Here is a 13,470-nt window from a genome sequence, read left to right on the forward strand (position 1 = left end):
TTTTTTTTAACAGTTACATTTTATTAACTCTGTATCCCAGCCGTGTCCTGATCCCTCATTCCCTCCCAGTCCCTCCCTCCCTCCCTCATCTCCACTGTGCCCCTTTCCAAGTCCACTGATAGGGGGGACCTCCTCCCCATTCATCTGATCCTGTTTTATCAGGTATCTTCAGGACTGGCTGCAAAGCCCTCCTCTGTGGCCTAACAGGACTGCTCCTCCCTTCGGGGGTGGAGAGGCCAAAGAGCCAGTCATTGAGTTCCTGTTAGAAATAGTCCTTGTTCCCTTCACTTTGGGAAACCAATTGGTTACTGAGCTACCACAGGCTACATCTGAGTGGAGGTTCTAGGTTATATCCATACATGGTCCTTGGTTGAATGTCAGTCTCAGAAAAGACCCTGTGCCCAGATATATTTGGTCCTTGTGGAGCTCCTATCCTTTCCCCATCAGACTAACTCCCCTTCTTTCTTATGATTCCCTGTACTCTGCCAAAGGTTTGGTCATGAGTCTTTGCTTTGAAAACACTGCTAGTTAGAGTCTTTCAGATGCGCTCAGTAGACTCCTGTCATACGTTCAATGCACATCCAGTCTGTATTTCTACCATTGAGAATTAGTCTTAAATGTGGATTATATTTATAAAGGGCATTTGGTCAGTTATTTTTTTTTCTCACATGCATGAACCTACTACATTTTCTCACAATACGATATGAAACAAGTAGGATCTTTGCCTGTACATTTTTCTGCTGTCTCTTGGGGTTTAGTTTTTTTTTTTTTTTTTTGTGAGAAGAACCTTAACTGAAACCTTCCATCCATGCCCCTTACTTGTAAGGGAAGAAAAGCGAAGGGAAAAATAAATGTAATGAATAGTAACAGTTGAACCATGTATCAAGACATGGTCTAGGTGAGGTCAGAGAAAATCTGCCGCATCTACTCTGACTACTAAAATCAGTCTATGAACTGGGTTTTATAAATTAGGTAAATATGGCAACTATAATTCAAATAAATATTCCAACGCTTAACAGCCAGAAATTGATGAAATAAAGTCATTTCACCTAAAAGCCTTGAATTCATGTCCTATTTCTTCAAACACAGTGTTCTTGAAACAAGCTTCACGTAGAGCAGAGCAATGGGTGCCTTCAACCCTACTCTCAAGCACACCCTGACTACCAGGTGAGAGGCAGGTACTGTGATAAGTAGACAGAGACGTGACCAGAATCTGTTCCAACAGCTAGGAGCAGGCACTGAGTCCTGACCAGGGGAAAGTAGAGATAGGTGTTTAGGAAGAGACCATTTAGCTAGAGGATTAAAGATTTCCTAAGACGATAAAGAGAATAGTCCCTCCAGATGGGAGGTTCAGCATGTGCCCCTGAGGAGGCAACCAAGCACATTGGTTGTCAAGAGAAGGGCAAAGGCGTACGAACGCAGGACCACAATTTCTCTGGCTGGAATCCACACTCCGAGGATTTTAGAAATTTAGTGAATGATGCTGAAGGGCTTCTTCCACGTGTGCATTCAGCTAAGCCATTGTCACAAGGATGATTAATTCTTTGAGGTCAAGCATGGCCACCACCGTCTACTGACAGAAAATTGTAGAAGCTTAACCCCGTTGTTGTCTTTTGAGCTCTACTTTCATTGTCGTAGCAGCAGACATCACATTTTATTAGATTCTGAGTACTCTCTTAGCACATACCTGGTGCTCCAAATAATTTGTTAGTTTGAAGTGGATTAAGTGCAATTGTCACATAAAAGGGGGACCCGAAGTACAGCAGATATGACTTCAAGATAAAACCTCCTGCAATCTAAATGTTAAACTGCAGTTGTGGTTCAACTATGGTATGTGATAAAAAGGAAGCACTGCAGTGTGTTTTGAGATGCCTGATGAAGGTCTGGAGGGGTGAGGCTCCCCGCAGAAGTGTCGGGAAGCTGAGATTTGTGGTGTGCATCCTCAGGGAGGCAGGCATTGAAAGGATTTCTGAGCTGGAATCATCACAGAATGCCTACAAGTTTGACGTCATAGCTGCCATTCATTCATTAAACAGTGAAAATTATGCTTTACTGGGCCTGAGTGACTAGAAAAGAATGCATATAAAATTGTTCTTTCTTTTCAGGGGTTCTGTACCGAAGGAAGAAGGTAGATTCCAGGGCTCTAGAGGCAAAATGTGGTAAAGGTGGAGTGAGAACAGATGGGCAGAGGCTTGGGGAATATTTGACCTAGGGTAGGAGAACTGGCATAGCCCATGACTGGGACCTTAGCTCAAATATCCTACGCTCCTCCCTAACTCTCCAGCACCCCTTTCCCAGAGCCATGCTTGGCATTTGTAGTCCAGTTCAGCATTTCCTTGGATACACATCCCTTTTTCCAGTTTAATGATTAATCACTCTGCTTCTTCGCTTCTGTGTCATGAGCATGATTAATAATTTGTTCACATGCAAACTTTCATTATTATTATTACAATGTATTCATTTTGTATTTCAGTTGTAGCCCCCCTTCCTCATCTCCTCCTGGTCCCACCCTTTCTCCCTCTTTCTCCCTATATCTCTCCCCTGGCCCACTGACTTCTCTTACTGTCTTACCCTAGCCTATTAAGTCCCATCAGGACTGTCTGGATCCTCTTCTTCTGTGGGCCAGGGGAAGTGATCAAAGAGCCGGCAACCAAATTCATGTCAGAGACTGTCTCCTCTTCTCTTACTAGGAAATCCACATGGAGACTAAGCCATCTATGGGCTACATCTAAGCGTGGGGTTTAGGCACTCTCTATGCATGGTCTTTGGTGGATGCATCAGTCTCTGCATACCTCTCTGGGCCCAGCTTTTCTGGCTTTGTTGGTCTCCTTGTGGAGCTCCTGTTCCCTCGGGGTCCTTCTATTTCCCCCTTCTTCCATAAGACTTCCTGTCTTCTGCCCAAAGTTTAGCTGTGAGTCTCTGCATCTGCTTTGATCCCCTGCTGGGCAGAGTCTTTCAGAGAACCTCTGTGGAAGGCTCCTGCCCTGTTCCCTGTCTTCTATACTTCTGGTATCTATCCTGTTTGCCCTTCTGAATGATGATTAGGCATCTTCCCTGAGGTTCTTTTTGTTGTTCAGCTTCTTAGGTCTGTAGATTTTAATACATTTATCCTATATAGTATGGCTAATATCCACTGGTAAGTGAGTATATACCTTGTGTGTCTTTCTGCTTTTGGGTTACCTCACTCAGGATGATGTTTTCTAGTTCCATCCATTTGCCTTCTAATTTCATGATTACCTTGTTTTTAATAGCTTAGTAATATTCTATTGTGTAAATTTGAGTTCTGTATCAATTCTTTGGTTGTTTTCACATTCTGACTATTAAGAATAAAGCTGCTGTGAACATATTTGAGCAAATGTCCTTGTGGTATGGTTAAGTGTCTTTCAGATATATGCCCAAGAGTGGTATAACTGGGTCTTGAGGTAGTACTATTCCCAGTTTTCTGAGAAAGTGCCAGATGGATTTCCAAAGTGGTCATACAAGTTTACATTCCCACAAGCAATGGAGGAGGGTTCCACTTTCTCCACATCCTCTTTAGCATGTGTTGTCACTTGAGTTTTTGAACTTTGCTACTCTGATGGGTGAGAGATGGAATCTCAGAGTCATTTTGATTTGCATTTCCCTGAAGACTAAGGATGCTGAGCATTTCTTTAAGTGTTTCTTGGACATTTGATATTCCTGTGTTGAGAATTTTTGTTTAGCTCTGTACCCCAATTTTTAATTGGATTATTTGGCTTGTTGATGTTTAATTTCTTGAGTTCTTCATATATTCTGAATGTTAGCCCTCTGTCAGATGTAGTGATAGTGAAGATATTTTTCCAGTCTTTAGGCTGTCGTTTATATCACTATTTGCAGATGATATGATAGAATACATGAGTGACCCCAAAATTTCTACTGGGAACTCCTACAAGTGATAAACACCTTCAGCAAAGTGACTGGAAACAAAATTAACTCAAAAAAAGAAATCAGTGGCCCTCTTGTATACAAAATACAAATGGGCTGAGAAAGAAATTAGGGAAACAACACCCTTCACAATAGCCACAAAAAACATAAAGTACCTTGGTATAACTCTAACCAAACAAGTAAAAGAAATATGAATATGAAGAAATAAATAAATAAAATTGTCTCTGAAAAAAGAAATTGAAGATGAGTCAGAAGATGAAAAGATCCCCTATGCTCATGGAACAGTAGAATTAACATAGTTAAAATGGCCATCCTACCAAAAGCAATCTACAGATTTAATGTAATTCCCAACAAAATGCCAACATAATTCTTTATAGACCTTTAAAGAATAACTCTCAACTTCATATGGAAAAACACCCTCCCTCCAAAAAAACAAAACAAAACAAAACAAAACAAAACAAAACAAAAAACAGAATAGCTAAAACTATCCTGTTCAATAAAAGTTCTGGAAGTATCTCCATCCTTGGTCTCAAGCTGTACTATAGAACAACAGTAATAAAAACTGCATGGTTCTGGCATAGAAACAGACTGGATGGTCAATGGAATCAAGTCAAAGACCCAGAAAAATTCCCACATACCTATGGACACCTGATTTTTGACATAGAAACCAAAACCATACAATGGAGAAAAGAGAATATTTTCAATAAATGGTGCTGGTCTAACTGGATGTCTACATGTAGAAAAATGCAAATAGATCCATACTTACACAAAACTAAAGTCCAAGTGGATCAAAGACCTCAACATAAAGCCAGACGCACTAAATCTGTTAGAGGAAGAAGTGGGAAAGAGCTTGGATCTCATTGGCACAGGAGACAACTTCCTGGACAGAACACCAACAGCACAGACTCTAAGATCAATAATCAATAAAAGGGTCCTCATGAAACTGAAAAGCTTCTGTAAAGCAAACCTTCTTTATTAGGCAGAATCTTTGAGAACATTGAGTGTAATATGTCCTTTATTTTTCCATTCTAACACCCCATAAGTTCACAAGGTTCCCTTCAGAGTCATAGGCATTGCTTCTCTTTCTGGTTTCTTTCATTTTGCTTCCTTCCTCCCATGTAAGGAAAAGAAAGATTTAGATATGCCAAAATCTTTAAAGATAAACATCTATAAGACAAATACTTCATATTTTCATTCTTACCATTTTCTCTTTTAATGTGTATGTCATCTCAATTTTTTATCATTTTATTTATAATCTTAACAAGACTCCTGGAGGGAGTGGAGAATGACCTCCTCCTAAGTCTCCCCGGGAAAGCAAGAACTCTATTCCAAATGCTTTATTTGACTTAATCTTTCCAAGAACCCTGTAAGGTGTTTTAGCATCCATAATTTATAGGTGAGGGGTGCTGGTTAGGTGGCTAGATGGCATGCTCAAGGAGGCCAATTGGGACCAGGAGAACCAAATGTGGATTGCTCCCACACTTCTTATTAGCTTCCTAAATTTCCATCACCAGATTTCAAACCTTAAGTCGTCCTTGGTATAAGTGATGACCTCGGCACTAGTCCCGCCTTGTTTCTCAAGCAATCATAGACTCCTATTGCCTATCAGGGAATCCAGATTCCCCATGGCTACAAACAACCCATGATAGTGTGTTTTTATTGTCAACCTGCATAATGTAGAATCAACTGGGAAGAGAATTTCAGTGAAAGATTCCTTAGATTAGCTGGCCTGTGGCATGCCTGTTAGGGACTGTCTTGACTAAGGAAATTGATGTGAAAATACTCAGCCTAAAATCAGGTAGCCCCAGTCCCCAGGCTCGAGTCCTAGACTGTATAAAGAGGAGAATATAGGCTGAGCACAGGCATGCATGTCTTCATCCAGTGTTTCATCTCCTAGGTGAAGGATGCTACTACTTCAGGTTCTCCACCTCGGCTTTCCAGCAGTGATGGATAGTAACATGGACTTGTGAGCTAAATAAAACTCTCTGTCCCCCAAGTTAATGAAAACCCCCTATGCTAATTAAAATGCTGCATTCCTGGGTTTGGTGATCAAATCATTGTGCTAGATAGGTTTGCTTTCTAAGGTTAGTTTGGCTTCACCAATGGCTGTCGGTACCTGAAAACACTGTTGCCTATGTATTGCATCTTATTACAGTGTCAAGCGTATCACTGAGGCCTTCTACTCTATCTGAACCCTATCTTAGATTCTCTTGTTAATTTAGAAATTCATTACACCATGAATGATACTGTGGTCTCAGACTTATGGGCATGTCTTTGGTCTGGGTGAAACATTCTTTGCATTGCCTATTCCATATTGACATTTATTGCACAGTTGAGAATTTCAGGATTAGAACAGCAATACCATGCAATAAAGAAGCCTTTCAAATTGTTTTGTTCATATTCTAATAGAAATTTCTCAGCGTTTATTTCAAGAGACATGACAATAATACTTACCACCATGATATAACGAGGTCTATACTGAATGGTTCCAAACAAACCCAATATGACAACTATTATATGAAGGAAATTTCCAAGAATGGGTGCCCACTGGAAGCCGAGGAAGTCGAAGATCTGCCTCTCCAAGGCTGAAAGCTGCACCAAAGCAAAGAGCATTCATTAGTGGCTAATCCAAGTTCCATTAATTCATCTCCATCATTAGCTCCCAGTTGTAGAAATATGCACATTCAGGTCCAATCATGGTTGTAAACTTTGCTCTTCCTTCCTTCCCTCCCTTCCTTCCTTCCTTCCTTCCTTCCTTCCTTCCTTCCTTCCTTCCTTCCTTCCTTCCTTCCTTCCTTCCTTCCTTCCTTCCTTCCTTCCCTCCCTCCCTCCCTCCCTCCCTCCCTCCCTTCTGCCTGCCTGCCTTCCTTCCTTCCTTCCTTCCTTCCTTCCTTCCTTCCTTCCTTCCTTCCTTCCTTCCTTCTTTCCCTCCCTCCCTCCCTCCCTCCCTCCCTCCCTCCCTCCCTCCCTCCCTCCTTCCCTCCCTCCCTCCTTCCTTCCTTGCTTCCTTCCTTCCTTCCCTCCCTCCCTCCCTCCCTCCCTCCCTCCTTCCTTCCTTCCTTCCTTCCCTCCCTCCCTCCCTCCCTCCCTCCCTCCCTCCCTCCCTCCCTCCCTCCTTCCTTCCTTCCTTCCTTCCTTCCCTCCTTCCTTCCCTCCTTCCTTCCTTCCTTCCTTGCTTCCTTCCTTCCTTCCTTCCTTCCCTCCTTCCTTCTTTCCTACCACCACTCTCTCTCTTTCTCTCTCTCACCCTCTCTTCCCTCTCCTCTCTCCCTATTATTTATTTATTTATTTAATGTGGTGCTAGTGATCAAGCCGAAATGGTCCTGTATATTAGACAAGTACTCTAACACGGGGCCACACCATCAGTCTTCATTGCTAGGACCAATTTAGTGACTTCTTAATGCAGCTTTACTCAGAAAATCTTGTAAAATAACTTTGCATGTTCTGATATCAAGTATGGGTTTTTAAACATATCTCATTTCGTGACCTAGATATACATTTTTCTTAAATAATTTTTACACAAACAATTCAACATAGAATATGCCTTAAATTAGTCATTATTGTTGAACAAATTATTAGCTAGCACAATATTCTTAGAATAACAGTAACTTCAGGTTTGCACTAAAACAGCTGGTATAAAGTTAGAAGAAAACAAAACCTTTACCTTCCTGTATGAATTAAATGTGAACAATAATGATTTGGATAGGAAGAATACTTCAAAAGCTCATGTGTTGAAAGCCTGGTGGCCACGCAACTGTGTCAAAGGTCAGGCCAGTGGTAAGTAATGGTCCCTCAGCTGAAGAGTGGACTAATTTCATGACTTAATGGATTACTTGGACACTGTAAAGGGGAGTTCTAGTCAGAACAAGTAGGTCACTAGGAGTTATGACTTCAAAATATTCATTTTTGTCCTTAACTACCCCATGTCTCTGGTTATCAGCTGCCTTGACTTGAGCAGCTTTACTTTGCTTATGCTCAGCCCATGGGAGACAAAGAACCACTTGGTCGTGGACTGCAGCCTTCAAAACTATGAGCAAACTAACACTCTCTTCCTTTAGCTAATTTTCTTAGGAATTTTATCACACTGGCAGAAAACTAATGCATTGTGTCCAATCCACTTGCTTTGTTTAAAATCTTCACTCACCTCTCAGTAATGATACCAACTCAAAACTTTCTCAGTGATCCTAGTTATGCAGTTACTCTAGGCCTATGATCCTAATATAAAACACTGGAATGAAATGGTCTCTTGAATCTTGTGACTTCACTGAAATCACATTAGCTAAAATCTTTCTTGAATTCCTTAATAAAAATTATGATACCGTGACTATTTTAGAAATACCACAGAAAATTATATTTGTATTATATGTAATTAAACTTTAAAGCAATCCTTCAATGAATCAAACTACATACTTAAACCATTTATGAATGAACAATGAATTTCAGAGGGTCTAGTGAACCCTGGCAAGGTCATTATCATATATAAATGATACTTCTTGTATTCTAAATCTGGAAATTTTATAGTCCCACCTGCCATGTTTGGACACTAATATTACACAATGGAGGTCTTTTTCTAGATTTCCTTTAATAAAATAATAATTCTAATAAAATGACCCAGCAATTAGCTATATTGATAGCAGTAGAAACTGAATCTTTAAAATGCAAATGGCACCCTAGGTAGTTTTCCTCTTATGCAGCAGGTGTACGCCTGAATAGGTCTAATTTCTTTGTACATAAAGAAATGTCCTCTATCCAGTACGTGGAATTGAAGCTGTGCAGGAAAAGAGAGGAGAGTGGATACTCAAAGACCGTCACAGCACAGCCACAAGGACATCGCAGGTGCATCTTAGCCGTGAAGTGCGTTGTCACCACCCCTTGCATATACAAATGTGCCCAAGAACAGAATAACAGAACAACGGAAGATGCTGAAACATATTTTCAATATCCTCTTTATCTCTGCTTCTGACTCTAATTAGTCCCCAGGAACCTTCCCCTGAAGGAAGTATCATTTTATTTATTGGCCCATCACAGCTATAAATATGCAGTGTTTTTATGTTCAAATAGAACGGATAGGCTCGGAATAAAGCAACCCTGAAGAGCAGCCACAGGCAATTGTGAAATGGAAACCCTATTTTAAAACTCTCACGTATCACAGAAACCTTTAGAGTGAACTTTTAAAACTCAGAAAAACTTGTTTTTCTGCTGTCAGATAATGCATGGTTACTACCCCCCTTTTATAACATGAGAAAAAAAAACATAATGAAGGCAGCTCAATTAATAGTAATTATTAGAAATTGGCTGTCTGTATTCAAGATGCTCTATCTCTATTAGCATTTATTTTCTAAGAACTTAAACAATGGGATTGAGATGGGTTGAAATGAAAGGACAGAAAAAAAAAGCCATCAAAAATAGTCAGAAGTTGGTACGGTAGCATACACCTGTATTTCTATCATTTACAAAGTTGAAGCTGGAGGTTTGAAAATTTGATGTAAACCTGTGCTTTATAGTATGGTTCTATCTTAAAATATGCAATGGACAAACAAAAAGTAGGGGCAGGATTGTATCAAGAACAAGGCACAGGACTTCTGTGACAACTATGCTTATTGTGAAGTTGAGATTTATCTGTGTTTAAAATCAACAACTGCAGCAACAATAGAAAGTAAGCTAAAAAAAATAAAATAAAATAACCCGAGCCAGAGACCTGGGACGGGAGAGGCTTCAGGGAATCTGTGGGGATGATCCTCGCTGAGACACTTAGCAGCCAGGGATACGGAGCCTGAAGTAGCCACCTCTGACAGCCAGGCAGGACTTCCAGTAGAGGGAGTGGGACAACAACAGACCCTCAATACCTTTGACCCCAAATTTGTCCTGCTTAAAAGATGTGCAGGGATAAAGATGCAGCAGAGACTGAGGAAATAGCCAGCCAATGACGGGTCCAACTTGAGATCCAACATATGGAAGAGAACCAACCCGACACTATTAGCTGTGCTTGCAGACAGGAGCCTAGCATAACTTTCTTCTGAGGGGTTTCATCCAGCAGTTGATGGAAACAGATAAAGAGACCCTCATTAGGCAGAGCTTGGGAAGAGTGGGGGTAAGGATTGAGGGAGCAGGAGCCATTAAAGACACCATAAGAAGAGTAAAGTAACCTGGGCCATTGGGGCTGACAGAGACTGAACAAGCAACCAGAGAGCAAGTATGGGCTGGACCTAGGCCTCCCACATAGTAGCAGATGTGCAGTTTGGTCTTCATGTGGGTCCCCTAACAATTGGAGCTGGGCTGTCTCTGACTCTGTTGCCTGCCTCTGGATTCCTTTTCCCTAGCTGAGCTGCTTTGTCTGGCCTCAGTGGAGATTATGTGCTTAGTCCTATTGAGACTTAATATGCAAGGGCATACAGGTACCCATGTGGGACCTCCCTTCTATGAAGAGGAGGGAGAAGCAGGGAAGGCCTGTGAGCACAGAACTGAAAGGAGGGAGGAGGGGAGGTGCTGTGATCAGATGAAGAGTGAATAAATTAATGAAATAAACCCTGTTTTTCTCTTTGAATGTCATAATCTCTAGAGGTATCTAAGATATAACAGTAATGATTCACAGCCACCAAGTGAAATTAAATAATACACAAGTCACTTTATTAACTGGGCAAAAGTACGAATATGCTTTGGAAGTGTCACTGTGGTATAATGGAGACCCAGCCACTTGCTGGGAATATGAACCATGTTAATCTCTTGCCCAGTCTAAAGTTATTCCACTTCTGATTTCAGATTGGGAGCTGGGTGTTTACAGGGAAATTGCACAATGCAACAAATCACAGTTTCTTTTCATGTTCTGAGAATCTCTTGTTGAAGACTTACGTGCTCATTTCAAAACAGCACGTTGAGAGCAGTGGTTCTCAGTCACCATCTTTGTAAAGTACAATAAGCAAAATCAACTCAGTCAAGAGGAGAGGAGAAACAAAGGGCGTGGGAGAAGCAAGCATTCTGAGGACACCAGAGAGGTCTATGCTGAAAAGTCACAGCAGAGAAGAGAGTTCGTGAGGCCTGGGAAGGCATGCTTTATCCATGTGAAACATGGAACTCTTTTGGTTGTTTAGCGGATAAACAATTATCAAGCAAAGAAAATATTAATGAAGCTAGGAGTGCCATAGACTTGACATACATCAAGAAACATTACAGTTTCTGTGCACATACTATTTAGATTGTCATCATATGTGATAAGCTAGAATTTGGAGATGTTTTCACATCTGTGAAAGTATGAATAACATTTACACTGATCACTATTAACCAGTGTAGAGTTTTAACTTTTATTATTATTTTTTCAGCATGTGGGTTCTGTGAGCAAACCTGGTTATCCAGCATAGCCAAAACATACATTTACTCATTTAGCTATATTTCCAGTTCTTGTTGGTAGATTTTTTTTTACAGCCATATTCCGTAGTTGGATGGCTATCAGTGTTTGCATGTAATAGAAAGTGGGGAGGAAGTTCGATTCTCAGAAGAGAATGTGAAAGATATGTAATCTTCTGAATTGTATTGAACTGGGTCGGGTATGTCTCTCCAGCACACTTGAAAGGGTTTCTTGGATTTTGAGTCCCTGTATCTTAGGAAATGGAATGGGTTTCTCCAGTCTTTACATATTCACAATGAAAGTTTCTGTTTCAAGCAGACAATACAGTATCTCACCAAAAGCACATTTGGTGACTGACTTTATTGTTTGCTTTGCTTTGTTGTTTTCTTTTTGAGACAGACTCTGTGTTTCCTTAGATGGCTTGAATCTCAAGACATAGACCATACTGGCCTTGAACTCACAGACATACTCCTACTTCTGCCTCTTAAGCACTGGGATTAAAGGCATGTACCACCAAGTCCTGACACCGAATTCTTTTGCTTAATTTTAAAAAAGAAATTAAAAACTCCAGCTATCATCTCAAGGAAATTTTCCTGTTAAAACATAAATAAATTTTATGCTGTAGATGGACAGATTTATGAAGGCTGATGGCAGAGAGCCTGAGGGTGTGTGGCATGGAATCTGTAAATTAGAAATTCACTTAGAAAATTTCTTTGTATGTGTTGTGCTCTGATTCAAGGCATGAAATGAACTAGCAGAGAGACAGCCATTTCACAATATGTTAGTAAGCCAGTAGATTAGTGAAATGATTTAAAGACTGGGAATAGCAATATTATGCACATGACATAAACTGGTTCAACATTCAGTTTATCAATATTTGTTATTCTATGGTGCTAAGAAAGAGTAGGGCAAATAAATTTACCCTATAAGATCTATAGAAATATGAACACTCAACTAAGTTACATCCCCTGCCCCTATCTGTACCACTCTGAAATCGTGTAACTAATTGTTTAACAAGTTTAAATTCTGAAATAAGATGCCTATAGAATCAACACAGCAAGTATGGTGATATTTCACAGTTTAATACACTTTCTCTCTTTTGTTCATTCCCAGAAGGGCTTTTATTCCACTTTTTATCTTTCAGAGGAGGGAAACTGTCTTTCAGAAACATCATCTCTGCTAATTAACCAACCATCAGTTTCTTCATCAAAAGTAGCTCATGGGAGGCTAGAATTTGCCTCAGTGAGCTAAATCAAAGTATTGGCGGGTCTGCATTCTCTCGGGTGATTGTACAGTGCATTTATTTTCCTTGATTTTCTCATCTCCCAGAATGTTCTCCTACTTTCAGAAGCAGCAGCAGTTTGTAGTCTTTGTGTAGTGACACTTCTCCTTGCTTTTCAGCCATATCTCTCTTCTACATATAAAGACACTTATAAGCAATTTGGCTCTCCACTGAAAGGCCAACTAAATACTTGTTTCTACCTTCTACATTAATTTGCCTTTTTTATATTAGGCAGTGAATGAATAATGTTATTCATTTGAACATAGGCAATATTTAGGGGTGGATATTCTATCACACAGGTTTCATTTCCTGCTGTCTTGTTTGAGGGGTTTCTTGGGGGGAGGTACACTGTCTTAGAGGGAAGATATGTCCATGATCATTCTAGAGCGTTGTGCCACTTTCTCTCAGTTCTAGAAAACCACCTGAGGTAAGGGTATATGGTACATTACTGCTGGAACCAGTGTCTTTAATCAGGTCTTTTTCCAGATCACCCCTCACCAAATGGAAGATTTATTTTCAGAAGAGCTAAAGTTAGTTCCAGAACTCTGGAGGCAGAGGCAGGCATATCGCAGCGAGTCAGAGATCAGCCTGTCTACATAGCAAGTTATAGGCTAGCTATGGCTGTTTAGTGAGACATTGTCTGAAAACAAAATTAAAGTATCATTACAATTAAAAATTTATGATGGAAGTATTAGGGATATTAATGTGACTAAATATAGTCTTACTCTATAAACTATTTAGAAAACTATCAATAATCAGAAGTAAAAGACCAGCTCATTCTCACTCCACATGCTAGTGTATGTATTATCATCCTGTGGTATCTAGGCCGCTTGCCCTAGAACCCTTGTGGCTAATAAACTCTGGCTTCTTAATCAGCATATAGAGAATTGCACAGTATTTGAATCTAATCTGTACACATCCTACAGCTGATGTTAAATTGTCT

The 13,470-nt window shown here is 40.3% G+C and overlaps 1 protein-coding gene across 2 annotated transcripts in view; it reads right to left on the bottom strand.

Annotated features, from left to right (window-relative positions):
* Nucleotides 1–13,470, bottom strand: part of Nkain3 (sodium/potassium transporting ATPase interacting 3) — a 593,086-nt gene that overhangs the window by 298,155 nt on the left and 281,461 nt on the right. For both annotated transcript variants that reach the window (XM_060386050.1, XM_060386051.1), the window contains exon 2: nt 6,358–6,495. In XM_060386050.1, coding sequence (XP_060242033.1) covers nt 6,358–6,495 — 138 coding nt within the window. The remainder of the gene's footprint in view (nt 1–6,357; nt 6,496–13,470) is intronic.

This window comes from Meriones unguiculatus, chromosome 6 (assembly GCF_030254825.1).
Source record: "Meriones unguiculatus strain TT.TT164.6M chromosome 6, Bangor_MerUng_6.1, whole genome shotgun sequence".
NCBI classification, from domain to species: Eukaryota; Metazoa; Chordata; class Mammalia; order Rodentia; family Muridae; genus Meriones; species Meriones unguiculatus.